At 43.6% G+C, this 26,483-nt stretch overlaps 1 protein-coding gene across 1 annotated transcript in view; it reads right to left on the bottom strand.

The window, feature by feature from the left end:
• DNAH9 (dynein axonemal heavy chain 9) overlaps positions 1-26,483 on the bottom strand; it is a gene marked incomplete at its 5' end in the record, with an annotated part of 294,508 nt that overhangs the window by 100,395 nt on the left and 167,630 nt on the right. The window contains 4 exon segments of the mRNA XM_081115813.1: positions 9,665-9,788; positions 11,373-11,535; positions 18,290-18,486; positions 22,446-22,607. Of these exon segments, the coding sequence (XP_080971939.1) occupies positions 9,665-9,788; positions 11,373-11,535; positions 18,290-18,486; positions 22,446-22,607 (646 nt within the window).

Below are 26,483 nucleotides of genomic sequence, written 5' to 3'. Positions count from 1 at the left end.
AGAGGGGAGAGAACAGGGGTGACTTCATAAAATGTAGTATAAGCACGACATCTTAACTCAGTGCGGGGAAGATGAACATTCAATACATAGTGTTAGGAAAACAGGGAGGTAAAAAAATTTATGGTTGGGCCTTTACGTTCCACTGTACACTAAGATAAATCCAAACAGAATAATGATTCAACTATAAAAATAAAATAATAAAAATGATAGGAAAATATTTTAAAATCTCTGCGTGGGGAAGAACTTTCTAACTATAACTCAACATTGATATTTTTAGAAGATAAATCTGACACATGTAAACTGATAAATTTTATATAAAAATTAAAAATATACATGGAATGAAAACACAATAGGTAAAGCACAATGGCAGCAAAACAAAACTCCAAAAAACAATTAAGAAAAAATGCCCCGCCGGCGTGGCTCAGCAGTTGAGCATCGGCCTAGGATCCGGAAGATTGCCGTTCGATTCCCGGTCAGGGCGCATGCTGGGGCTGCGGGCTCGATCCCCAGTCGGGAGCGTGCAGGAGGCAGCCAATTGATGATGCCTCTCTCATCATTGATGCTTCTCTCTCTTCCTCTCCCTCCCCGTTCCTCTCTCTGAAATCAATAAAGATATATTTTAAAAAAATTTTAAAAAAAGAAAATATATGCTTTCCAAAGAAGACATACAGCTGGCCAACAGGTACATGGAGTGATGCTCAGCATCACTAATCATCAGGGAAATGCAAATCGAAACCACAATGAGACACCACCTGACACCAATTATCTATTATCAGATATTTGATAATTAGCTATTATCAAAGAGTGGAAACAAAAAAACAAGAAATAATCGGTGTTGGTAAGAAGAGAAAAGGAAACCTTTGTCCATTGTTGGAGGGATTGTAAACTGGTATGGCCGCTATGGAAAACAGAATGATGGTTCCTTGAGAGATTAAAAATGGATCTACCATATGATCCAGCAATCCCACTCAAGGGTCTATATCCAAAGGAAAAGAAACCATTATCTTGAAAAGGTATCTGTATTTCCATGTTTATTGCTGTGCTAGTCACAGTTGATAAGGTATGAAAACAAACTAAGTGTCCATTAATGGATGAATGACTCAGGAAAATAGGCTGCATAAATATCCACAGGAATATTATTCAGCCTTAAAAAGGAAGGAAATCCTGTTGTTTGTGACAACACGGATGAACCTAGAGCATATTATGTTAAGTGAAATAAGCTGGAAAGACACATATTGCCTGGTATCGCTTATATGTGGAATCTGAAAAAAAAAAAGTAAAACTCATAGAAACAGTAGAAAAGTGGTTGCCAAGGGCTGAGGGGTGAGGAAAATAGAGAGATGTGGGTAAAGATTGAAATTTTTATAAGTTATGAACAGACTCTCAACTATGTTTTCTATCCAACATTATATGGATGTCCTAGGTTATGCAAAATGTTAAGAAAAAAAATTAAATGTATAAGGATAGTTAAGGAAATAATATAGTCATCATTGTTCAAAATCAAATTTTCTAAAACATAGAAAATCTAAGAGAATATACACATAAACAATCAGAACTCACAGCCATGTTCAACAACAGGCCTGCTGGATATAAAATCAAAATTGGAAATAAAATGGCATTTCTGCACTTCAGCAAAAATGTTTTTTAAAGTTATTTAGAATACCAAAAAATGTAAGGCAGGCATTCATAAATAGACAAAAAGATGTGCTAGCTCTTGATGTAGAAACTATAGCATGCTGTTGAAGGGCATATACAACCCCTAAGTAAATGGAGAGAAGTATTGTGTTCATGGGCGGATGAGTCAGTATTGCCAGTATCATGAAGATGCAGTTCTAATAAAAGACCAGATAGGGTTCTTTTCTTGATCCTGACAAGCCTACTCTTAAATATATATGGAAGAGCAGTGGGTAAAAAATGGCCACAATATTTGTGGACAAGAACCAGCAGGAGGGATTCTCCCTCCCAGAAATCAGGACTACCCATAAAGCTACATTAACTGAAACGGCATGAAAGTGGTGCTGGTGCAAAAAAAACGGAACAATAGAGCCAAACGCCGAGAAACAGATCCAGATGTAGATGGGAAATTGTCATTAAAAATCAGTGTGCAGACGAGGGGTGGACCAATCAATAAGCGATGTCGGGGTAATTCAGTAGGAATATTAAAAGATAAAATTAGAACACCATACAAAAATATGTTCCAGGTGAATTAAAGACCTGCAAATGAAAAGTAAAACAGTGATCATTTAAAACTTAAATACATGAGGTTATTTTTATGGAGCTGAGTAGGACAAGATTTTTGAAAAACAAGGAGCACAAAGCATCAAAAAGAGTATGTTTTACAACATAACCTAAAGCAGCATGACAGAGTCAAATACAGGCTTCAAGAAGATACTTAAAACCGGTGTAAAGAAAAAGGGATAGTATCCAGAATATATAAGGAACACTTACACATCCACAAGAAAAAGACAAAGAACCCAAGAGCTAAAAGGAAACATGTAAGTGGGCAAGTCACAGAAGAGGAGAAGCCACTAAACACTCGAGAAGGTGCTCCAAGGTCCCAGTAATACGGGAAGGCCAGCAATGGTATTTCCTTTCATACCCATTGGGAAAACTAATGTCAGATAAGGGATGTCAAATGTTAGGGAGGTTAGGAAGAAACAGGCACTGGGCAGACAGCAAATTTGTGCAGCTACTCTGGAGAGCACCACGGCACTTTTTAGTCAGGTCGAAATGCACAAGGAGATAATTCATCACCTAAGTTTTGGGCCCCGACTGTAAGGAAACTTGCACATGTGCGCCGGAGGTTTCTTCTTTGCAGCCTTGTTCACAATTGCATGGGTGTCTGTTTCATTGCTTTTTGTATATCCAAAATATTTTGTAAAGAACCATAGAAAAACATAAATGAAAAGAAGTGAATGTGGGTGGTGAGGATGTGGACACTGTGAGGCAGAGTCAGAAATGGAAAGGAGAGGTAGAGCAGAAAGATTAAAATGCTGGCTCAGAAACCGGGCTCCTAGCTCAATGGAAGAGTTGGCCTTGGGAAGGAGGGATGGTAATATGGGGGGAACGGAGAAAGCTGAAGAAATGGAGGCAGGTGGGGAGGTATAAAGATAGCTGTGTGGCTGATATGAAATAACAAGATTTCTCAATGAGAGAGACGAGCTTGAGGGAGGTAAGAGTGAAGTAGCGCTGCTATAGCTAAAATCTGAAAGCGCTGGATCTGATGTTACGGTGAGTGTGGTTCACTCTAGGATATTCTGAGAGATGGGTCAGGCTCTCTCACCTCCCCAGTACGAGGCTTTCCATGGGTGTCGAAGCTCCGTGGACCTGGAATCACATACAAGCTCCTCTCTGAAGGTCTCCACATTCACTGAGCCTCTTCCTTCCTCCGTAACCACCACAGGAAGGTTCGCGTCACAGGAACGTTAGAGACGGCAGCAGCCGCTGGGGCCACCCTCCCCCTGCTACTTCCCCGTGGACCTGGGGGAGGTCCTCACGGGTCGGTGCTTGCAGAGGGTCTGCATCAGGGTGATCGGGAACTACGATTCTCCGCATGCCCGAGGCTGCTGCCCTTCCTTGAACTACTGTATCTGGAGGAAACTCATGCTAACTTTCCCGCAATGTCTGGCCTGCGTGGTTTGACACTGCTAATCTAGCCAGGCATTTACTAAAAGTCTTATAGTAATTAGACTTGATCATTTAAAAGGTCCAAATAAAAAAAAGATTATCATGAAAATGATCATTTACTTTTTCCCCTTAATTGAGTGAACTTGATTTAATTTCCATTATTAAGATATCTCATAGCATGCATATAAAACAGCCTGTGCTATCACTTGTCAAAATAAATATCTCATTAATAGAATAACCCATTTCAGATTCATTTGATAAAAAGGGGTCAGAGAAAACTGCTAGGAAAATGGAATAATATTTAGCATGTGTTGGGATTCAGTAAGTTCAGGGCAGTCTTTAACAGAGAAACACTCGGGTAGAGCTGGCATGAGCCATGCTCCTCTAGCTTAAGGGGCTGGCTGCCTGTTGTGGCCTGTACTCTCTTCTCCTTTATAACCTGCATTTACTCATCTATTAATATCTTAGAGCCCTCCAGTGAGAAACTGGATTCCCTTTGGCCTTATCATGTGTAATAATGGATCTGCATTCTTCACCTTTCTCTTATTTAAAATACATAGGTTTTATGACTATTTGGTGTTTTATGAAAAAGATCATGGACATTGAGGAAGCAAACTATGGTCTACAAGCTACATCTGGCCCTCTGCTCCTTTTTTTGTGGCCTGCAAGCAAAATAAGGTGTTTGCAATTTTTGATGATTGAAAAAATTAAAATAATAATATTTAATGACACATGAAAACTACGAAGTTTAAATTTTATTGTCCATAAATAAAGTTTTATTGGCCATGGCAACATTCGCTCATTTAGGTACTGTCTGGCTGTGTTCACACTACAGTGAGAGAGTTGAATAGTTGTGGCAGACACTGTATGCAAAGCTGGAAATATTTCCTTTCTGGGTCTTTATAGAGAAAGTTTGCTTACCCTGGGTGATGTGAAACCCTTAGTGTCAAGATGCTGAGAGCCTCCAGGCAATGGAGAGACTTTCCCCCTGGTCTTAGGATGGTGGTGTTTGTTGCAAGATCCCAAGGACCCATAAGAAGAAGGTCACCAGATGGAATATCTGGGGCTAAGCACCTCTGAATTGGGAGCAAGGTTGGCATTTTCAGATTTGTTCCCCCAATTTATCCTGGCAATATTTCTATCCCTTATTGTGTGATGTGGGTAGTCATGCTGGAGCAGGAAACTAGCTGAACTGCCAGAGGGGATTTTGTGGTGACACAGGCAGAGGCCATTTAAATAGTTGAAAAGATTCCTCCTGAGACCTAAAGGTGGGAAGTCCTATTTCTGCCTCCAAATGCTTGTGGGCTCTATGTGGTCATTGACATGTCCCAATATTTGGTAAGTCAGGCTACTCATCATATTCTCTGTGTTAGTCTGGGGCTCTCAGGAGCTACAACTAATTTGGGGGGAGGAGATCCCAACAGTATAAGATGGTTCAGTTAGCTGGAGTTTGGTGATAAAAGCGCAAAGGTGAGGGTTAGAGTCTCTATGAATCAGTTAGCTTCATGCTGGCTTAATGGCTTTGACCCCACCTAGGCCTAACAGTTTTCAAAAACATTTCTCTGGTCTTGAGGGAGAAAAAGTGAGGGAGTGTGGCGACTGTCTTAGCACCCCTGTCCCTCTCTCCTTGTAGCTGGAAACCTTCTCAAGATACCTGTTCAATAGTAATATCTAGTACATAAGACAGCACATCATTCTCATGGTGTGTACACCTCAGGTTAACAGGTACACTGTGAATACAAATTATGGGCCAGGAGACACGTGAGGTCCTGACAGTATAAATGATGGAAACAACACAGTCTCTACAGAGCGTTTTAATTATATCAGTATTGTTTTATTCCCTAAGCTGGATGGCAGTTATTTAATCTTTGTATTTTGTATCTCTGGGTTATTTAAAAACAGAAACGTAACCAACAACAGACAACATGGTCTCTGCCTTTTGGGAGTTTACAATGTGTTTTAAGGCAATGGTGGTGTGTGCAACCACTGAGTGCTACAGAAACATGAAGGGATGCTTCTCATTGCTCAGGGTGATAGTGGGTCAGTGGAGATTTCCTGGAGAGGTGACACCCAAGGCCAGTCTTGTAATACGGGTAGAAGTTAATCCAGATGAAGGAGAAGGGTATGAGGTTCCAAAGGATCAGTGTGAGTGAGAAGGTCAGGAAACAGCACAGTGTCATCTCAAGAGGAGAGAAAGTGCGGATGAAAGTGGGGGAGAGGAGGCTAGTAAGGAGAGAAGCAAAGATGAAAGGTCAGTGGTAGCCATGAGAGAAAAGGTATGGATTCAAGGCCACCACAGGGATAAAGCAAGTCATAACCTTTTTTGCTGGTGGAGGATCTTGCCTTCAATAATAAAGTGAGTTGTAATCTTAAAAAACAAAGAAAAAGAAAAGACATGGATTCAGAAATGGTAAAGGGGTAAAATTGGTGGCAACTGATGAACTCTTGGATGTAGGTGGTGAGCGAGATGTTAGCAGTGCAGGGAAATGTACAGAACATGAGCTCAAATAACTTGGATGGGAATTTAGTATCACATAAAGGAAAGGAAAGGCTGATTATTCAAGCATGTTTTTTGCATTATCCTTTTGGAATTTCTGTTTGGCAGCTAGAAAGCCAAGCAGGTGCTGGTTTAAATTTTCACTGTCTGAGGTTTGAGGATGCATCTAGTGAACAGATCCAGGGAGGCCACAAAGTATGCTTAGGAGGTCTGGTGTATGCTTGACAGCTGCTCTTTTGCCCCACACTTTGTCTTTTTCCTGTCAGGGAAAATGGGCCAGATTTTAGCTTATGTAAAGCATAGATGGCCCATCAGGAAACCCACTTCCAGGTACTCGTGGGAGAAGCACAATCCAGTGCCACATCTGTTACAAATATTTCCAGACTCCACATTTTCATGTGATGTGCACAGGCCCCTAACATGCCAATCTTGGATCTAATCTTAAGCACCTTGGAGATGAGGTGATCTTTTCATGCTCTATATATCAAAAGGAGGTTTGACCCAAATATTAAAAAACCAGTATGGTTCAGAGATGGAGAGGCATCTGACTATACAAGAGAAGAGACACAGTTGTATATGAACTATCCCAATAGGCCACAGAGAGGCAGTAGGATACTTGTTTTTGAGCACAGCACGTGCTGACTGGGGCATGGGAGCTCAATAAGTGGTTTTGAATATAGGAATAGATAGAAAGTGACATAGTTGGGCCACTGAAGAGACATCTTAATTTTGGAGAGAAAATTAAGCCTTTTGAAAAGCAAAAGGAAAGTCCCAACATAAAATCCCAAAGTAAAATGAAGTATGAAATCTGCTAGGGTTAAGAGAGAAAAAGACAACACACCTCAAACAGATGAAGTCTTCTCCGCTGGGACTGTAGTAAATGGGTTTTTTGAAATGCTGGAGAGATGGAGGTATATGTGCTACCCTAGAAAGGCAGGGCATGGGGCCTTGCTGATGCTGAGTTTGGTTCAAGAACGAAGAGAGAACAAATTTTGTAAAAAATTTTAAATACCTGGTTTTGATGGCCAGTGTATATTCCTCAGGAATTATTACATAGGACAGTAAAGAATTAAACATTTGAGATTCAGCAAGGGCAAACGTTTCATTCCTAGTTTAGCCAGCAGTTCCATGACCCCCATGAGGGACTCTATTAAGCCAAGGGAAGTGATCAAAGACATGCTTTATTTCTTCATTTGCTCTGATCTGGTGGTCACCCTGCTTCTTATACAATTATGTGCCTTTTGCGAATTAAACCAGGAGTTTAATCACTTTGTGTGTAGGATTTCTTGCTGTCTCTCTGTAACTCCCCTGAGATGCAACTGATGTAATGACGGGTTCTGAAATGTTTGACTGGTATCAGAAGTGGGATTAATGAGCTGAATTACCATCAATACTTGATTTTGGAAATGGTGCCAGGAAACCAAGAGATGAAACAGTGAGCTAAAGAAGTGTGGGAGGAAACCAGATAGCTCATGGTGTGAGAGGATGAGGTCATTGAAGATGTTCCTGGAGGAGAGTTGAAAAAGCGGAATTCACTCACTGTACCTTTATCTTCAACCGAACAGCACTGTAGATAACTAGAGAGGGATGAGTTAATGGCAAGGTAGCCCAATGTATAGCTTCCTAGTCTCCACTGTGTTATACAAGAATAAAACGATTGCACAGCCCCATAAAATAAAAAGACTAGTGGATGCGGAGGTTCTGAGGAATCACCATAGCTCTGCCTGGATTGGCAGTCAGTTACTTTCTAGCCGGAAATAATTTATTTGACATGAAAAAGTTAGAACAAAGATATGCCCTATTCTCCTTGTCAAAGCAGTTAAGAAAAAAAGGAGAAAAATGAAGAGAAAAGCATTACTTTTAATTTTATATCCATTTTAATGTGTTTGTAAGTCTTGTTTTTATATAGAAGCTTTAAAAGGGAAATATGAGCTTGGAACACCATGACTTTGAAGCTGTCGGAGTGCACTGTCTTAGCTGGGCAGAGCTTCATAAATTCATTTGAACTTGAAAAAATGTTTTTTCCTAAATGAAAAATTAAAAATACTTAAGTGAGGAATGAAATTTCAATTGGTAAAAGTATAACATTTTCTGTGTCTCAGACATTATTTTAGGAGAAGGTGACCTGGCTGGATTGGAGCCAGTCGAGATACAGGGTGAGGCTGGCAACATGCCTGGCATTTCCAAAGCTATAAGTCTTTGGAAGCACAATTTTACCCTTTTCATTGTTTTAGAAATTAGACTTTAGGGCACAACTTGAGGGTGGGAGGGTAATCGGACCTCTCTCTCATTATTTAGTAAAATAATAAAAGGTGAGGCAATGTAATAGGAGATATACTGCTGTAGAGGTAGTGGGATGCTAAAAAATAGTATTTAGAAAAAGAAAAAATATATTGGATTGGAGTAGAAAAGGTGTAAGAGTTAGTAGGCAAATTCCTAAGTATAAGACTAAATTAGGGCAGGTTGGGAAAGATAGAAGAGTGTGGGATCAGTGTGATACTCGGAGCCAGCATAGCAAGGAACTTGGAGCTCTGGTCTCATCAGAAACAAGCCTAAGTTTGTTCACACGGCCTGCTAGTGAATGACCTGGACCAGGGACCAGAGGCTCCTCATGGACATAAGAGGAAAATGGCCTGGGCACAAGGGCATACAATTTGAAGCAGAGAGTGGTTCTGAAGCAGTGAAGTTCCTGGGGACTGCATGGCAGGTGTCATGTTGAATGTAAGACATGAGACAGGCTATGGGCAAGTATATTGTGATCATGGTCCTTGGACTTTATACACTAAAGACCATTCAGTTAAAGGGACAGGGTGTGAACTGTGGACAAATGAACTTTCTTCAATGCTGGGAAGCTGGAGGCAGAAATTTTATTTAGGAACATCTGTGTACTGACTACTTTTTTAACCCAGATGAAGAGGTGGTTTTGCAGATGCTGAATTCAGTTGAAGAGACAGACAAGCTCTCTTCTCCTTTTAATGAATATAAATATAAATATAAGTATAAGTATAAATATAAATATAAATACACACCACATTTCTGAAAATGCATAATTTATGTACTATATTGTCTTCTTGGATATATCTTGGATGGATTTGCATACATATAAATATTTTTTTCTAGAATGGTTGACGTAAGTCCAGTCCTGAAGTCCTAAATAAGCAAGGATAAATAAGGACAGTAAAACTGCCAAGATTTGAACTTTCGACTGAAGTCCCATCTTTCGTACATAGTGTCATAAAGCAGTTGACATCCCCTGTCAAGCTCTTTGAAAACCAAGGAAAACCATGAAGAGATTTTTTTTTTAACCTGCTCTTCTTCCAAGGATCAGATCTAGTCCCACTAAGAGAGCCCAAGATTATTGTTTGTTTTGCCATATAGGTAAACGAAAAAGCCAGATCAACAGGCCCAGCATCAACCTTAGAAAAACCTTGATGAACCAGTTCTCCCTCATTTCTATGACCTAGCTCTTCTGACCTTGGACAAAATGACTCCATCTCCAGCAAGAATTTATCAGACATTCAAGTGCAAAGAGTTTCTTACCAGATGCCAAGAGATCATTGATGAGCACAAGGAACTTCTCGTCAGCCACGTGGGCATCAGTCATGAGAAACACTGTGCTGAGATTCTTCACCCCGGCTTTCAGGCACAGGCTAGCCAGGTCCATCTGCAAAAACAATCAATATCAGAGATCTCTTGCAAGCAATCCCCACCCACTCTTTAGGAATGGGGCCATTTCCCTGTTTACTTTCAGGGGAGCAGAATGGCAACAGGAGGCAGGGAAGAGCTCAATGTTGCACTGACAGGATAATATGCCCATTCCCAGGCCTTGATCCCAATAGGGGTGGGCAAGTAAAATTAAATAGTGATGATCTGTAGTTCATAAAACCACTATGGCTTCTGTATTAGCTTCTAGAGCTCCTGCTTTGTGCAAAGAGGTAAGAGCTTTCCAAAGGACAGAGAAGACTTATATCATCATACAAGTGAATGACCTGCCCCAGGAGGCAAGTGACTGCTCTTGGTCTTGACAGAGCAAGATACCTGGGGCCCTGGCCAGCGTGGCTCATTTGGTTGGAGTGTCATCCCATGCACCAAACCATCAGTCCCTAATCTTGGTCTTCTGCCTCTTGCACCACTCAAAGCTCATTCTCTAAGAGCCTCATACATTTCCTTACAGTAGCCCTTCATGGTCTAATAAACTCACCTTTAAAGTTAATAAACTCCCCTTTAGATCAATGGTTCTCAACCCTATGCATTTGCAGAAGTACCAAAGACAGTGTTTTTCAACTCTCATTGGAATCATCTGGGGGGTGCCTGGAAAAGTTCTGGTGCCCAGGCAGCTCCCTAGACTAGTTAAGTCAGAATTTCTGGGGGGGGGGGGGGGATGCAGGCACCAGCATTATTTGAATGGTACTTCTGTATACAGCCAAGGTTGAGAACCTCAGGCTTAGGCTGTTCTGTAAATGCATAATTCTCATACGCACTATGCTGTTTTCTCTTTTTTAGAAGTGACAAAGATTGACCTAATGTGAACCTGGTATATGAATGACCTTTGATTCAGCCAGTCACCGAGAGGCTGAGCTGTGGTTTCCGAGCAGCAGTGAGCATCACTAGCTGAGAGATTAAGAAGGCTGGCCGTAGGTCTGGCTCAGTGCTGGATAGGATTCTCCCAGGGACTGCAAGAGCATCCTCCTCATGGAAATTACATCACAGCTCCCTACGGTGCCTCTATTGTGGCCATGGATAAAGGGGAGGGGGCTGGACTAACTGACTTTTAAAAGCTACATAGAAAGCTTTTCTCCGCCTTCTAGAGCCTGTATGGTGTCTCCTAAGGGCCTGATGTCTGAAACCAGGAAATGTCCCTGAGGCTCCCAGTGGCTGGTGGTTACTGAACACATTTTTAAAAATATGAATTACTTATAAAACTTGGACTGTCAGAATTCCTCTTAAGGCTCCTAGACCTGTGGGAGAGCCGTGTGCTGCATTTGATACAGGTGTGCTTCCTATTTGTGCGAAGGCCAAGGCTGCACAGATGTAGCTCAAGCAGCTGAGGCCTCACAACCACAGACTTGGGAAGAAAGGCCGTGTTCTCAGGCTGAGACTAATGAGAACTCATCAGCCCAGAGTCTGAGAAGTAAATGGGTGGACAATTAAGCGAAGGTTCTGGGCAAGGGAACTGAAGAGCTGGCGAGCGGGAGCCATGGGTCGTTGGAGAAAGGCGAGCCTCCCCGGACAGCGCCCAGCCTCTTACCTTGAAGTCGGGGATCTGGTAGCCTTTGCGCAGCGTGATCTGGAACACGTCCATGGAGCTGATGAACGCCGCGAGCCTGGTCAGACTCTGCTTGCCGCTCCCACCCACGCCCACGAGCAGCGCATTTCCCCGCGGGGACTCCAGGATGCGATTGATTTGGCAGCTGAGGGGCAGGAAGCAGAGCGCGGCTTCAGGCCCTTTCTCTGCGAGGAGCGGGCGCAGTGAGGGAGAGCTGGAACCCTCCCCGGAGGCTGACCATGGGCCCAGCTGTGGGACACTTGAGTTAAATTGTCCCCAAACCTGGCCTCACCTTCTTGACCGGGTGGACTGAGGTCGCCGCTGGTGAGTTAGCGGCAGTGGGGGAGTAGCTCAGGGCTGCCAGCAGGGTTGGAGCGGCCGTGATGGGCAGGCTCAGGGGACCAGGGCTTACCCTCCAGCCCCTCCCCAGCCAAGCCTGGCTCTGCCCCCTCCCCACTTCATTTTGCTTCATCTCTCTGTGCTTGTAGGCAAGAGGAGGGGGCAGGAAAAAGAAAAGTGGAAAGCACACAATTAGAAAAAAAATCTGGGGAAGGCCAGAGGACAAGCACAAACAGAACAGTTTGTTCCTCTTGGGAGAGGAGAAGTGAAATTAAAGGCAGGGAATTACAGAGCCCTGAACAGCTCTAGCTCTCTCTCTTCTCTCCTGGACGCCGGTGCTCTTGTACGAGTACTTGCGGATTCCTGATGCCAACCTACAGACACCCGCTTCCTTGGCTTCTGGACTCCTCCCTTTGCAGCTCTACTCACCATGCTCAGTGGCCATATTCTCACCCAGCAATGGGGAAATATTCCCAGGCCCTGGGCTTAGACCCCCCCCAGGGGAACCCACTCCCCCTGCCCCTCCCCAGATGCCACTCTCCCATGCACTGTTCACAGCCTCTCCTCCAAGTACACCACACATCTTGCCTTAAAATTCCCTTCGGCACTACGTACATGCCTATGCAGGGGACGTACACTCTTTCTAAGAATAACTCCTATTCCCTTTTCTTTTCTCATCTTAAAAACAGTAATTATTCATTGTAAAAATGCATGAAACAGAAAAACTACAATTCTAACTTGCATAAACACTATTGACATTAATTATATGTCCTTCTGAACTTTTTTCTAGTGTCTGTATGTTTATAAGTATATATTTATGTGTATACACATGTATTACATCTGAAAACTCAATATATTTCTAGCCCATATATTTTCAAAATTGGGTTCACATTGTATACTGAACAGTGTTTTGAAATCATTTTTTTTGTTTAGCAATATACTGTGATTATTTTCCGATGTTACCGAGCAATCTGCTAAACCATCCTTTTAATTGTGGGACAAAATTCCATTATACAGACTAAGTTCCTTGTCTGCAATAGCCTGCTGTTGCATATTTAGGTTGTGTCCAACATTTTCTCGTTACAAATAATGCTGTGTGAATATTTTTAGCTCATATCTCTATGTCCATAGGATAAGTTCCTAGGAGTAAAACTGCCAAGTCAAACAGTAAGACAATTTTTATGGCTTTTGATACATACTGAAAAACTGCCCTGCAGAAAGGTGGCATCGAAAGGTGAATCTGTTGTAATGGAGGATGACGTTAGATTGGGTTAGTTGGATGAAAATATGTTAAGTCAGTGGACGTGGGAATACGTGACGCAGTAACAAAGCCACTGTGGAGAAATGGATAAGATTAGGAGGAAGAGACAATGGTCTTGGGACTGAAAGAGTATAAAACAAGAACTCAGGTAAAGTCCAACCAAGTAAAGCAGAGGATAGATCTGAGATTGAATTGCATGGGCTATAATCCTATGTCCCTGTCTTGTGTTAATGATATTATAATGAGAAATTCCATATTCAAATTAAGTCATGGCAATTAGGGGTGGAGCAACTTAGGGTCTAGCTAACCCTGGTTTGGAGGAAGGGCTCAAGGGAAGTTTTGGTGGGCAAGGTCTGAGGTGAAAACAAAATATGACTGTGTAGGCACGTAATCAGTCATTATGCTGGGTGCAAGGGCCACTGCTTTGTCTCCATTAGATGGTGTCCGACGACAATGACAAAAGGAGAGATTGTGGTGCTAAGATACCCAGGTCCTCTCTGCTGATTAAAAAAGGAGAGGGCAGAGATGGATTGACAGAGGAGAGAGGCAAGCATGGAGGATGAGGAGTCCAGCTGGGTTCTCCGGCCGCCTAACACCCAGCTCTACGCTGGAAGGCGTCCGCCCAGCTTAGTGTGGGGCATGCTGCTCAACATCTAAATGGAAAATACATCACTAGAGATGAAGTTTCCAAAGACGAATGGTTAAGTCTGCAACTGTCAGCATTAGACTCCAGCTGGGGATTCATTAACAACCTCTGACGAGGGCAAAGGACTCTGCATTTAAATTACAAAATTTAAAAAGAAGATCAATATTCTAAAGGGCTGCTGGGCCTGAAAACCAAGGCAGCCTAAGTTAATTCATTACTGCACTTCTGGTGATTAAAAACAAAAGCTGAAAATGTACCGCTGCACAGCTGGAGGAAGCTGGCTTATTGAAGACTACACACACCCGTGTGCACACACACACACATGTGAGCACACACATGACACACACACGCACACACATACATGAGAACTGGTAAGGTATGCAAAAAAGGGGCACAAGAGAAGGACATCTGAGGTTCCTTTTTTCCTAAAAGAAAGGAAGAGGCAGAAAAAGATATGTGGCAGTGAATAAAAAGGAAAGGCTGGAGGGAGGGTAAGCCCAAAGCAGGGGAAGATCAGCGTAAAGCTCTCAGGCAAAGCAGAGGCGGCTCTGCTGAGGCCACGGAGGGAGCCGGCGGGGGAGCAAAACGGTGCTGCCGAGGGAAGGGAACGGCGCGGAGGAGGCCACCACCGACGCCGGCTCATTAAGTGCAAAGCACTTCGCGCCGGGAGCAGCAGCCCTCGCCATGGCGGTCATGGCCTCGCGTCCCAGAGGAGATTGAGGCACGGACAGGGCGACTGTCCTCCACAAAGGACCACAGCCAAGCAGTGGCAGACCCGGGATCTGAACCTGGGTCTGGCTCTGTCTGCAGAACATGTGCCGTAACTACTCCACAGGGCCCCGTTATTGAGTTCAGAGCAAAAGCAGCAGAGCTTAGGAAAGGTCGGGGGATCAAACTAAAGAATGTTAAGCCCAGCTGGGCGCGGCTCAGTGGTTGAGCGTCGACCTAGGATGGGGGTTCGATTCCCGGTCAGGGCACATGTCTGGGTTGCGGGCTCGATCCCCAGTCGGGGGTGTGCAGGAGGCAGCCGATCAATGACTCTCATCATTGATGTTTCTATCTCTCTCTCTCCCTCTCCTTTCCTCTCTCTGAAATCAATAAAGATATATTTTTTAAAAAATGTTAAGAACTCAGGTGGTGAGAACAGAGAGCCAATAATACAGTGAAAATGAGCACAGGCCCTGGGAGTTCCTGCTCATGCAGTGTCACCCTTCTCTGCCTGCCCTGTTCCCACCTTGGACATCAGACGGTGGGACCTTCTTGGAGTGAGTTCAAACGCCTCTGCCATGGGCACTGTGTGCAGTGATGAGGGGCCACGGGATCTGTGTTTCTCACTGTGGTGTTTGCGTGGTGCTCTGTTTTCTGGTGTGCGAGGAAGATGCTTCTGCTCTTCCTGGCTGGTAGAAGCTGCAAAGGGGGCCGAGGAGCCTCCAGGAGGGGAGGGGAGGGCAGTGCGAGGATGAAGGCATGGGACAGTGATACTTTAAAACATCAAATACACTTTATTCTTCAGAACTGCCCCCTCAAGGCGGTCATTACTTTTCCATTGCTAAATCGGTGTTAGTCAGTTTGACCACCCATGTTGGAAACCACATTGACTGTGACACAGGCTTGGGTTGCTCTTAAAGAGGGGGGAATGCTCACTGAGGTTTCCACAAGGTTCGTGAGCAGACATTTTATTTTTTATTTATTTATTTTTAAAAAATATATCTTTATTGATTTCAGAGAGAGGAAAGGCGAGGGAGAGAGAGAGCTAAAAACATCAATGATGAGAGAGTCATTAATGGGCTGCCTCCTGCAGGCCCCCAACTGGGGATGGAGCCCACAACCCAGACATGTGCCCTGACCGGGAATCAAACCCTGATTGCCTCGATCCTAGGCCTATGCTCAGCCGCTGAGCCACGCCCGGCAGGGCAATGAGCAGACACATTAAACCCACTGCTCACTGCCCACCCGCTGTGCACCGGGCACTGTCCAAGGTACTGGGATTCGGCGGGAGCCGGGCAAGTCCCTGCTCAAGGAGCTTCCGCTGGACCAGGGGAGACAAAAGGCACATGGAGAAGCGTCCTGCCTAGTGTGGGGGCCGAGAGCCAACACTCTGGAGCCAGACTGCACGAGTGTGAGCTCTGTTACCAACTTCTGGGGTGTGTGATGTTAGACCTTACTTCTCCGGGGGTTTTGTGAAGACTAAATGAACTGATGTAAGCAAAGCACGTGCGCCAGCCCCACAGTGACGCCCGTGTTACTCGCCATGTCAAATGCTGCCTCCTCAGCGAGGCCTTTCTCACCCCCTCACTTGAAACCACAGCCATCCAGCACTGCCTGTCCTCCTTCCCTCTGCTTTTCTCTGCATCGCATGTCTCACGTGACATGCTAAGAATGTGTACTGAGCACCTGCTGTGTTCCTAGGATTGGGGATCTAGCAGTGACTGAAACAAAGGCCCCTGAACTCGGCCTAAGACCGTCTAACCAATAACTACGCATTGGGTGAATGGATGGATGTAAACAGATACCGTGGTTAACATGACAACTGCAGCGGAGCAGTCACATAACATAAGGGGAGGACCCAGCAGTGACAACCGAATTTAGCAAGAGGCAGGTATTTGGTGATACTGATAAGAGCTTCTTTGTTTAAGTGGTAATAAGTAGCCCGAGGAGGGGATGAGAAATGAGGTGTGACAGGTATACTTTGACGAGTTTGGTTGTAAATAGGAGAGAGATGGGGTACTAGATAAAAAGGGATATAAGAATTAAGAATAGATTATTCTTTTGACAAATGATAATATGGCATGTTTATATTAATGCATATAGTCAAGAAATTAATGAATTAGTGATGATGGGGTAAGAAGGAGAGAGGGGGAGAGAGAGAGAGAGAGAAGGGGAGAGGAGGGGAGAGGAGAGGATAGTTGCAGGAAGGAGTAGTCACTGAGAAGGTGAGAGGAGCTGGGACCCAGTGCACATGTGGAAAGACTGACTTCAAATATGAAGAGTAACTGAAATATTAGGAAAGTCAGTATCTGTGTGTGGGATGTGGGTGCAACACAGATCGGCTGTTAGATTTGATGGCAGGAAGATGAGAGAATTCTCTTCTGGTCGCTTTCATTATCTCAGTGAAATAAAGAGAGGTGCTCATTAACTGCAGATGAAGAGAGAGGAGGGGTGTTAAAAGCTTAAGAAGAAAAATCTGTGTGGTGCTCATCACAAGACAGGGAAGTCAGCAAGATTAGTGGGGGAGGGCTTCTGGCAAAGTCGAGGGCCCATCTGATATTTGTGGCTGGATATCTGGAGCAAACCAAATCAACCTGGCGGGGGGCTTTTCTTCAATAACATCAGATGCTTAGGGGCAAGTGCGGAGTAAGAGGACAGTGGGGTTTGTCACATGGAGGCAACGACAGGAAAGTTGGGCCGCTTGCACCAGGGTGACTGGGTCTGTGGTGGTTGAGGAAAGTAAAGACATAGAAGATGAAGGGACAAAGAGTTTGAGAGAGCAGCTCATTTTTCTTCGTGAAATAAAGTCTTGATGAAGTTTAAGAAGAGCTGGAATGGAAACTCGCGCAGGTGCGCGGAAGGGTAGGACGTGCGAGTCAGAGAGTGGAAGGTCTGAATCGAGACTCTGCAGGTGGGTCCCCTCCTGGTGGAAGTCCCAGGATATGAGTGAGTGGCTGAGGTGATGGAAGCCAAGGCCACCGGAGCTCAGAGGGCCGGGAAAGGACAGACGAGGTTTACTCAGGTGCCAGGAATGAAGAAAGGCAGGGCTGAGGAGAGGACAGTCCCAGCACCAAGGTCGCTGGTAGGTGATGAGAGTAACTGGGTGCTGGCAGGTGACAGCAGGAGAGGTAATAATGAAGAGGCAGTGAGTAGGAAAGCCGAATTATTTGTGCCCCCAAAAACCTGGAGTTTGTGAAGGACACAGGAGACGTGGTTTCAGTTATGCCAGCAGGGTGAGGTTGGGGAAGGGGGTGCTGCCTTCCCTCTCGGCCCCGGGGGACACTGGCTGGGGAGGAGAGGCAGCTTTCCTCAACTCAGGGTCACTCGGGTATCCAGTTGTCAGTCAGAATTTATCAGTGAAGGAACAGTTCGGAGAAGTTCAAGCTTTGTCCGCTGAAGACCGTGAGTACCAGGAGACAGGGTGGAAGACTTTGGGCAGCAGGGGAGGGTGGTGAGCGGGACTCAGAGTGGGGATGTGAAGGCACTGGCATGACTATCCATTACCAGGGAGGCTCGGCGACTGCTTCAGGGACTCATCTGATAGCAGCAGCTCTTACAAGGATATTTAACTTTTGAAATACATGAGAACTTAAACAAAAAGCTCCAATCTCATTACTATAAAACTGGCCCTTGGACTAGTATGGGGTGGGGATGCAGGTTCTGAGCTGTGTGGTTTCCCACGGTGTCACGGTGCTCATGCCCAGGGACGGTAAGTGACAGGCAAAGCAATAAACCCTGCTCTGCTTGAGTTCAGCACCGTGGTGCCCCCGAGGGCCGGTGGCAGGAACAGCCGCTGCTGCTCTACCAGCTGCCGTCTTGACCTCCACAGAAGCAGCAGTAGCTGCCTTCCCGGTTTTGTCACAGTGTCCTCCAATGCCCAACTGAGACCGCAGACCCTGGGGAGAGGAGGCAACGGAGAGAAGAAAACAGGAGAAGCACACTTACACGTGGCGCACGGCGTCCTCAAAGAGAACCAGGTCCATCACTGTGTTGACTTCATTGTGATTCCCCAAGGCTTCCACCAGAGTCTGGGTCAGAAGTTCCCATGATTGCACAGGCATGTACTTGGGCTCCCCGATGCCGTGTGCAAAGTGGCAAAAGATGTTCAGGCTTCGCGTCTGCTGCACAGTCTCTTCCGTGTCCTGGAGATGAGATACAGGGACAAGGGCCCTCCTTATTGACTCTCAATTCTGGTTCCACACGGAGTGGAGGCGCCTGCTTTCCTTTTCTCTCTGCACACCCCCTAAGATTAAATATCGGCGCTGATTCCAACACTTCCCTTCTTTGGGAAGCCCTCTAAAGTGGGCGGCTAATATTCGTGTATCAGCTCCACGAAGTCGTGGATGATGTCTGCTACCCCTTTGGACTGAGGATGGAAAGCGGAAGGTGGAAGGTACCCTTTGCACGAGCACAGTAAGGAACGGGCTCCATTTCTGAGCAGAGTAGATGGGGTCAGAAGGGGGTACGTCTCTAGGCAGGGGCTCTCTCCCCAGCGTTGAGTGAAGGGCATGACCCAGAGGCCTCATGCCTCCCACACCCACTCCAACACGTCTTGCCCTGCCGTCCACAGCAATATCATGAGACATCCTCTCCTGCTCCCTGTGACGTTGCCCTCTAGGCGATGCAAGCCCGGCTTCATAGGCGCAGCACCGAGGGCTTGGTTCTGAAGAATAAACGGCCGGCCATCCTTAGCGACTGGCTCGTTTATAAGGGCGTTGATCATCTTAAAGCATTTGCAGGAGAGCCTCTTATTTATAAAACTTTCATAAGGATTTGGGCTTCTTGTCTGTGAACTCTTGTCTCCAGGACAAACCTCAGCATGTTTAATTAATACCTAGTCAACTCAACGTAAAAGATGTGGAGTCCACATCTCTTCACCACCAGTCTACTGAAGACATGGCTAATTCTTTTTTAATTCAGCGAGGAACTACTTACTTATCAAAACACAAATGCCTGAGATTTCAAGTGTAAGAAGTTTTGTAGAGGAAGCAAGTCTAAGAAAGAATGGGTTTTCTAACGCGCAAGTAAAACCTGCACCGGCACGAGCAATTGTCCCCGCCTGCCATTCTTTTCTCCTAAAGTTCAGACTGAGCGGTCCAGCTGAAAAAGAGGTGACAGGCATGCTATTCGCCAGCAGGGGCATTGCCCGGGACATAGGGGCACTGTGGGGTTAGCTTTAAGCGTAGTACCTCACATTTAAGCCCATGGGACAAGATTCATCAAACCTAATGGAGGGAAAGTGAGGATGACAGTAACATCCTTAGGGAAACCAGGGCTGTTGCCTGGTTATAAGAAGAAGAAAGTGGAAATAATTAAATATCAAGGAGTTATTATATTCTGAAGGCAGTTTTAGGGCCATAGAAAACCCTTAAAACTCTTCTGGCTGTGCCAGACAGGAACAATAAATGTCCAGACATTTGGCAAGGATTTAATGTAATGCAGGAGAGCCATTCTCGCTAGTTGACGAAAACGTGGAAACTGATGTGGGAGGACATTTACCCAGTTTGAAAACGAGCTAATATACTGGGAATCAGTCCTGATGGCAGTCGATTTACACTAATGATCTAGCAGAGCAACAAGGAAAGTGCAGACCTGGGAGGCCTGGGCTACAAAGACTCTGATGAACAAAATACGTCTCCAATCTTGAGAGCAGAGCCGAGCTGTATAGGAGGGAGAGAGAAAAGCAACCCACACAGTGAGTCAAAGATTTCTTAATAGTGACACCGTGTCACACAAGGGCCACACATCAGAGAACTTTAAGCTTTACGGTAAAAACAGGACTATACCACTCCCTTGGTGAAAATTGGGTAACTTTTCTTTAATAACAACACCAAGAGTTGGTGCAGTCAAAGGAGCTTCAGGATGGCATTTCAAATGTTGTTGGGGCTCGCAGATCCAGAGAACAAACTGCATATATTTTACCAAGAAGATGGTTTAAAAAGAAGTTTCATAAAATCAGAATAGCCAGACAAGGACAAAAGGCACGATAAGTGATTGCCCAACGGCACGAGCTCTGCTCAGAGCTGCGTAAGTCACAGCCAGCAGTGTCGCCTGGGCACGGCTCACTGGGCAAGCTGGCCCAAGCAGGTGGGAGGTGCGGTGACGTCTCCCCAACCGTATAGTGCTAAGGTAGAGAAAGTCATTCTAAATCTCATCCCTAAAAGGAGAAAAGAGTCAAGAATTTTGCTTTTACCATAATAAAAATCAAGAATGAAATGCTTATATTTCCAGCCAAGCTAAATAGTTTGGATTCCAACAGTTCCATTGCTGGGTAACAGAGCAAGATTTCTTTACCTAGCTTGTGCCGTGACAGCGCTTCTTTATAACAATGACACTGTACTTTGCAGTAAGAGTATGTGAGATTAATGCTTATTTTTACAAAGGGTCTAACAATGAAAAAAGTATAAAATTCATTTGAAGAGGAAGCTATAAATGCTGTTTGTGCCAAAATAAAAATGTGCACTAATCCAAAAAGCAACCAGCAAATGTTGTTGGGAAGGGATAATGGCAGTATTAATTATGTCTTGGTCTCTGATGAAAGGGATGTGTCCTTAGCATACAGACCCACATGGAAACCTCTATTTCAAAGACGGAGTGTTGTTAGGCTAAAGTGCTAGCTTAGACCAGTTTAAGAAGACAGTAAAGGCTCATTTGCAGAACAATGAAGGCATAATTTGGCAAATTCTACAGCACTCAGGAGTATCTAAGATGTGAGAATGCTGAACATCAGGCCATATAAAAATGATGGGACAAGTGGAGGAATTCAGAGTGTTGGGACCAGTAAAGAGCAGACTGAACTGCGTTACTTAAAATACTGCCCAAACATCCAAAAGGCTGTCATATAGGTTGGGGTGGACAATAAATATCTTCAGAGATAGACCCAGGATCTTACCAGGAAAAAATATGGAGAGCTAAACCCAACAAGATGAACATAGGGACAACATGGTACATTTAAATACAAGACTTGATTATTTCTAAGTTCAAGAGAGGACAAGTATGTGTGGAAAATATGGGGCCTTGGTCAACAGAAGGCTCGGTGTTAGTTGCAGGGTAATTTTGACACTAAGAAATGTAGTGTGGTCTTAGGAAGTGTTAATGTATTAGTGTTTTCCAAGGCACATTCTATGGACCATTCATTCTGAAAATTACTAATAGGTCTTATGGAGGGGGAGAGTTATAGGGTCCAATATGTTTGGGAAATGATATGTGAATTAGGCTCATTCAAGATATTCGGGGCTTCAGAGTGCTGAATACAATACATTTCTAAGAGAGGAACATGATGAAGTACTTTCTCAAATTGAGAAATCATAGATGCCTTCTTTCAAGGAGTATATTGTGGTACAACTATTTGGCAGGACACGTTTTGGAAAACATAGTACCAAAGTTATAATATATAAGAAAAGGGGAATGGCGATCTTGCTTTTGGCCAAACACCAGCTGGGTAGTGTGGTGAAAGTCAGGCACCATGATTTCAGAGGAGGAAACCGATGGGAAAGCAATCAAGATGATGCCAAATTACTCTGGATTTGAAAATAAGCCATGTCAGAAATAGTTTAAAAACAAAAACAAAAACAGGCTCTTTGGCTTGAAGAAGAAAAGACCTAGGATAGGCAAGATAAATGGTCTTAAAATATTTGAAGGTTTGTCATGGAGACCTAGGATTAGTAGACAGGAAAATGAATTCTAGATCATCATTAGAATAAATTTCCAGTCTTTAAAACTGTTTCAAAGATCCCAAATTTCAAAACTGTTCTACATTTCCAGTCATTCCCAGTTCCCGAATGGCTGCCTTGGCAAAGCGGGGCTTCCGCATTTCCAAGGATGGTGGCGCATCGACTGGGAAATGCCATTGAGAGGAGTTACTACAAATGGAGGGCTTGGATCAGGTGATGTCCACAGGCCTTCTCAACACTGAGGTCCTACAAATAATTTGTCTCTTCCAGCATTTTTCATCTCAGCAAAATAATGATCGCTTTTTCTTTCCTTATCTAATCTCTGATTTTCTCCAGTTTATGAGGCTAGATTTTTATTATTTGGGTGATCACCTGCATAACTATCATTATTTTTCAAATGTAAGGAGAATTCACAGGGCAATACTCACATCAAAAATTTTCTTGACCACTTCTGTCTGGATTTTATCAAAAAGAACCAAGTCCTTTTCTTCCACCAACTTATCCCGGTAAACACGATTTGATTCGTGCAGATAGAGCTTCACCAGGTCCTGTGTGGATTTTATACATTCCACTGAGGAGAAGAGAATGCCCTTTAAGGAGAACAGACAAAAACGACATGAATGACAACTTAAAACTACAACAGCTGCAATTTATCGAGGCAGTCATGTGACAGGTGCTAGACCTGGTGTTTTGCCAGACAAAGCTCATTTAAAAATCATGATAATCCCACAAAGTCATTTCAATTACATTCATTTTGTATAATTTGGAAATTGGGATTCAGGAAGATAGGAAGCATGTCCAATGTCACACAGTAAGCAGCCTTCGTTCAGAACCAAAAGGTCTTACCTGACCGAAGAGCCTGGAATTGTAACTATTATATTTCAAATTGCCACAATGAGGAAAGAGGTGGCTTCTCTGCTCTATTGCAATTCCTTAAGTGCCATTTTGAAAACTAATCTAAGTGACAATTGCGTATGTGAAGTCAGAAGGACGACAAAGGACTGGGATGAGTATAGCTGACCTTTGCAGGTCACCAATACATTTATTCATCTCTAGTTGGGTCCCCTTCTTACCTAACACAGGGGTTATTCCAAATACTTACTATTTCTTCCAAATTTCCCTGTCACATCTCTGCTAATGTCACATACTGGTCAATGTCTTAGCTTTCTTTTTCATTGAAAAAGAGAGAGCACTAAGATTAGAGTCCCTCAACAACTTCCGTAAGACCTATAACTTCCAATTCATTTGGTCCCGGGTTTGCCTTCATTGCTTCCTTTTTCGTGTCAGAGAAAAAGGGGTCATTTAGTTGGTCCTAGTTTCCAAGGGAATAATGCTCAGATTCAGCAGCCCAGCATAAAGGACTGGATATAATATGCCTCTGAGTCTGTTTCCTCGTGATCACTTTCATCACCACTTCCCATAAAATCTAGATTTTGGCTTCACAAAACTCAAATTATTTTCTGACCCTGAATACATTCTATGCCTTCAAGCCTTCTCCTTTGCTCTGCTCATATTTCAAGATCAGATCAATTGATAACCTTTGCTGAAGTCTTCCATAATATCTTTTTCCTGTCCAAACACCATGCCTTCCGATGTGCCCCCATGTAACCCTTTATATATAAATATTTATAAGAGAATTATTAGTTTCTAAAATTATTTTTCTTTGTACAGTTGCGCTTCTTCCAGGTCATGGTGAGTGTCTCAAAGGCAGGGAAGTTGAGAGATTTCATTTAGGATGTGGTTTGTTTTAACCATTGTATGACTAGCACCTAGCCTGGCACACACTAGATGCTCAGCAAATGCTTGTTGAAAGAGTGAATGGACTGATATTGAATCCTTCAACTACTACAACATTGCAAGAACTCCATCAATATTTCTGCTTTTGGTAATGGCAGAATAGCTGAGAACAGACCAACCCACTGAGATCAACTACAAAAGGTAGGAAAATTATAATAATAATAATTTTTTAATCCTAACCCGAGGATATTTTCCCCCCATTGCTTTTCAGACAGTGGAAGGAAGAGAGAGAGAGGGAGAGAGGGAGAGAGGAAGAGAGAGAGACACATCAGTGTGAGAGAGACACATCGATTGGGTACCTCCCACATGTGCCCCAACTGAGGCCAGGGATGAAAGTCTGCCCTTGACAACAATCGAACCCGAGACCCTTCAGTCCTAGAGCTGACACTCTAACCACTAAACCAAACCAGCTAGGGCAGGAAAATTATTTTTTAGAGGCATTAGAGAGTAACCAAGTCAGAGAGGACTTGAGGGGCTCAGGTACTAGAGAGAAGAGAAGGAAGAGAGTTAACACTAAATTTGGCACCATTCATCTTCTTCAGACATTTGCCCATTCACAAACAATGGCTTATAGGTTCAGAAACTGAAGAGACAGTGACAAGTGAGAGGTTAAGATGCTGAACAAAGTTTTCTCATCTCATGGGGTAGGAAGGATGAAAACTGGAGTTCAGAGATCACCAAGAAAGAGGGTGTATCTAAACCCCCCAAGGGACCTCATCACTAGGAGTGTGAGTGAACAAGCCACTCAGTCCTCACAGAAACTAAAGTCCACCCTCAGTCTCCTCAGTCCCTGGCAACTGCTCGCCAGAAGCAGAAGTACGTGATTTCTGAAGGAAAATATCATCATCTAAACCCTCAAATTATTTGCACATTTTAAAGTTCGTAATGTCTGGCAACCAAACAAACATTACTAGGAATACCAGGAGATAAGACCAAAACCAAGAAAAACTGACCTTCAGAAGATCTGGGCATTGAAATTACCAGACACAGACTTTAACAAAACTGTAATTCATATGACCAAGAAATTAGAGGACCAGGTAAAGAATTTCAGCATAGTACTGGAACCTTTAAAAAAAAAATCAAACGGAAATTATCAAATTAAAAATTACCCCTAGGTTACAGTTACTGAAATTAAGACCTTACCGAATGGGGCTAACAAAAAATAGACACAGCTGAAAAGAGAATTAATGAGCAGGAAGATCGGCACACAATATTCAGACTGAATAACAAAGAGCAAAAATAACTAACAAAGAGAAAAGCATGAGTGCCCTGGCAGGTGTGGCTCGGTGGGTTGGAGCATCACCCTGTGCCCCAAAAGGTCATGGTTTGATTCCCCGTCAGGGCACATGCCCAGGTTGTGGGTTCGTGCCCTGGCTGGGGAGTGGTTGGGGCATGTATGGGAGGTGGCCGATTGATGAGGTTTTTCTCTCTCTCTCTTTCTCCCTCTCTCTCCCCCTCGCTCTCAAATCAATAAAAAAGGAAAGAAGAAGAAAGTGTAAGAAGCACGTGAGACAGTGAAAGGTCACATACATGTACTAGAATATCAGGAGCAGGAGAGAGAGAGAAGCAGAGCACTATCTAAGGAGATGTTAGCTCTAACTTCTCCAAAACTGAAAAAAGGGCAGCAAACCTGATTCACAAATGCTACCCACACTAAGCAGGATAAATATAAAAATACCATCTTAGGTGTAACAGTGAAATTTTTGATAATCAAAGACAAAGAGAAAAATTTTAAAGCAGACAACTGAAAAAGATAGAATCTCAGAGGGACAGTAACAGAGGTGATTTTACAATGGAAACAATGGAAAAATCTAATAAAAACCGAGATTCTTCTATAGTAGATATGAGCTAGAGTAAATACTAAAGGAGTAATTCAGGAAGAACAGAAATGATTCCAAATGGAAAAACAGGAGCAGCAGGACTAAAGATCCATGGAAAGAGTGACAGGTGAATAAATCTAAATAAATATTGACTTACTAAGACAAAAATATTAGTGTACTATGGGTGTTCGATAAACATTGAATTAAAATAAATATCTAGCATAAAATTTGAAGGGAGGTAAATTGTTCTAAGATCCCTGCATTGTCTGGCAATTGACAAAGGCACTGATTTATAAAGGAGCAAAGGATAAAAGGAAGCCCTCGGTAACCATGAGGTGAATAGTAAAAGGATGCACAGCAGGCTTAAAAAAGGAGTAAAAGCTATAGAATCAATTCAGTAGAACACATGAAATTAGAGAAAAAGAAATGCAGACTAGGTAGGACCTATGGAAAACAAATAGTATAAAGTTGACTTAATCCTAAATATCAATGATATAAAACAGCACCAAATATAGATGAATTAAACATTTCATTAAAAGACAATGATTATCTCACAAGATTTAAGAAACCCAACTGTATGCTAACTATAGGAAATATATCTTAAATATAAAAATACAAAAAAGCTGGAATAAGAAGCCGAAAAACAATGCAGCTCAAAGATATGAAAAGAAATGGAGTAGCCCTGCTAATAGCATGCTTTATATCTAAAAACGGTTGACTTCAAAGCAATAGCCATTTTTAGATATGAAGTGCATTTACTAATAAGAAAAGGGTCCGTCCACTAGGAAGGCTGACAATTAATGATCTCAGTAGCCATGCCAAGAAGTTGGAAAAAGAACAAACTAACCC

The sequence above is a fragment of the Miniopterus schreibersii genome (assembly GCF_964146895.1).
Source record: "Miniopterus schreibersii genome assembly, chromosome: 16".
NCBI lineage: Eukaryota > Metazoa > Chordata > Mammalia > Chiroptera > Miniopteridae > Miniopterus > Miniopterus schreibersii.
Note: the sequence above shows the minus strand (reverse complement) of the source record. Positions and strands in the feature narration are given on the sequence as shown.